This window comes from Phoenix dactylifera, chromosome 4, assembly GCF_009389715.1.
Source record: "Phoenix dactylifera cultivar Barhee BC4 chromosome 4, palm_55x_up_171113_PBpolish2nd_filt_p, whole genome shotgun sequence".
NCBI classification, from domain to species: Eukaryota; Viridiplantae; Streptophyta; class Magnoliopsida; order Arecales; family Arecaceae; genus Phoenix; species Phoenix dactylifera.
The window spans coordinates 21,270,313-21,271,314 of record NC_052395.1 but is presented as its reverse complement, the minus strand read 5'-3'; the positions used below and the strand labels follow the sequence as shown (position 1 = coordinate 21,271,314).

General features: G+C 45.3%; 1 protein-coding gene across 1 annotated transcript; it reads right to left on the bottom strand.

The window, feature by feature from the left end:
- Positions 1-4: 4 nt before the first annotated feature.
- Positions 5-764, bottom strand: LOC120110657 (probable signal peptidase complex subunit 1; the record flags this gene model as incomplete). Its single annotated transcript, XM_039126237.1, has 2 exons — positions 620-764; positions 5-226 (listed from the first exon to the last, which is right to left on the bottom strand). A coding segment is annotated over exon 2 (222 nt), but the record flags the coding sequence as incomplete, so codon positions are not given.
- Positions 765-1,002: the final 238 nt, after the last annotated feature.

The following is a 1,002-nucleotide window of genomic DNA, read 5'->3' as shown; positions in this document are numbered from 1 at the left end:
GGTGTCGATCAGCCTCGCTCGGGTCCAACCATTTCAGCGGGTGGCGATTAAAAAAGGGCCAATTGGGCACCGTAATCAATGCAGTCAGCAAAACTCCAGAGGCGTAGATAAGTATCATCATCTGGAAGGATTCGATAGCATATCCGACCGCGAAAGCAACAACCGCGAACACTACGAGCAAAATCTGCATCAAAAACTCCGAGTGCTTCTGTCCTTGCCAATCCATCTAACAAAAAGGAAGGGAAGAAAATATCTAAATTGAAAAGAAAAAAAAATCAGAGCTTCGCATAAAAACCCTAAAAATTCATAATATAACTAAAACAACCAAATAGTAGCAGGATTAGCGATCCATCAACTGAAAATCAAGGGATCAAACGCCCTAAGATGACAAAGATCAAGAACTCGAGATTTGAAATCGTGAATTGAACGCTTGTACGCGATTCGAACTGACGTTTGAGAGTACAAATAAAGCCGGGTTGGTTTGGATCGGATCGAAGAATGAGAAGAAGAGGGCAACGGCGGCCTGAAGAACTTGGATAACCGGATCAGAGAAAACCCTAAACCTAATCGCCAGATGGCCATAGAAGAGGAGGGAAGAGGGGAGGGTTTAGGTTCTTACCGCAAGAGTCTGAGCGGGCTGCGGGTTGGGAACGAGGAGATGCGAAGGGCGTCGGGAGGACCGGCTTTTGCAAGCGGTGGATGGTTGTAATTTCTCCCCGAAGAAAGTTTATGACATCTTTTTTTTTATTTTGGTACATAGTTTACGACATCTTCACAGGGCGGTAATGCGCCAGGCTGGGGTCAGGTTCGGGTACGATCAAGAATATATTATACTTTATCAAGCCTCCACGACTCTGATCGGAACACGACCCAATCTGCGAGATCGTCAATAATACCTAATCCCAGACCTAGGGGTGGTTCTATATACACCCCCCCTATTGCTCAGGACACCCCCCAAAATTAAAAAAAAATTAAATACTCTCTACACCCCCCCATTTGCTA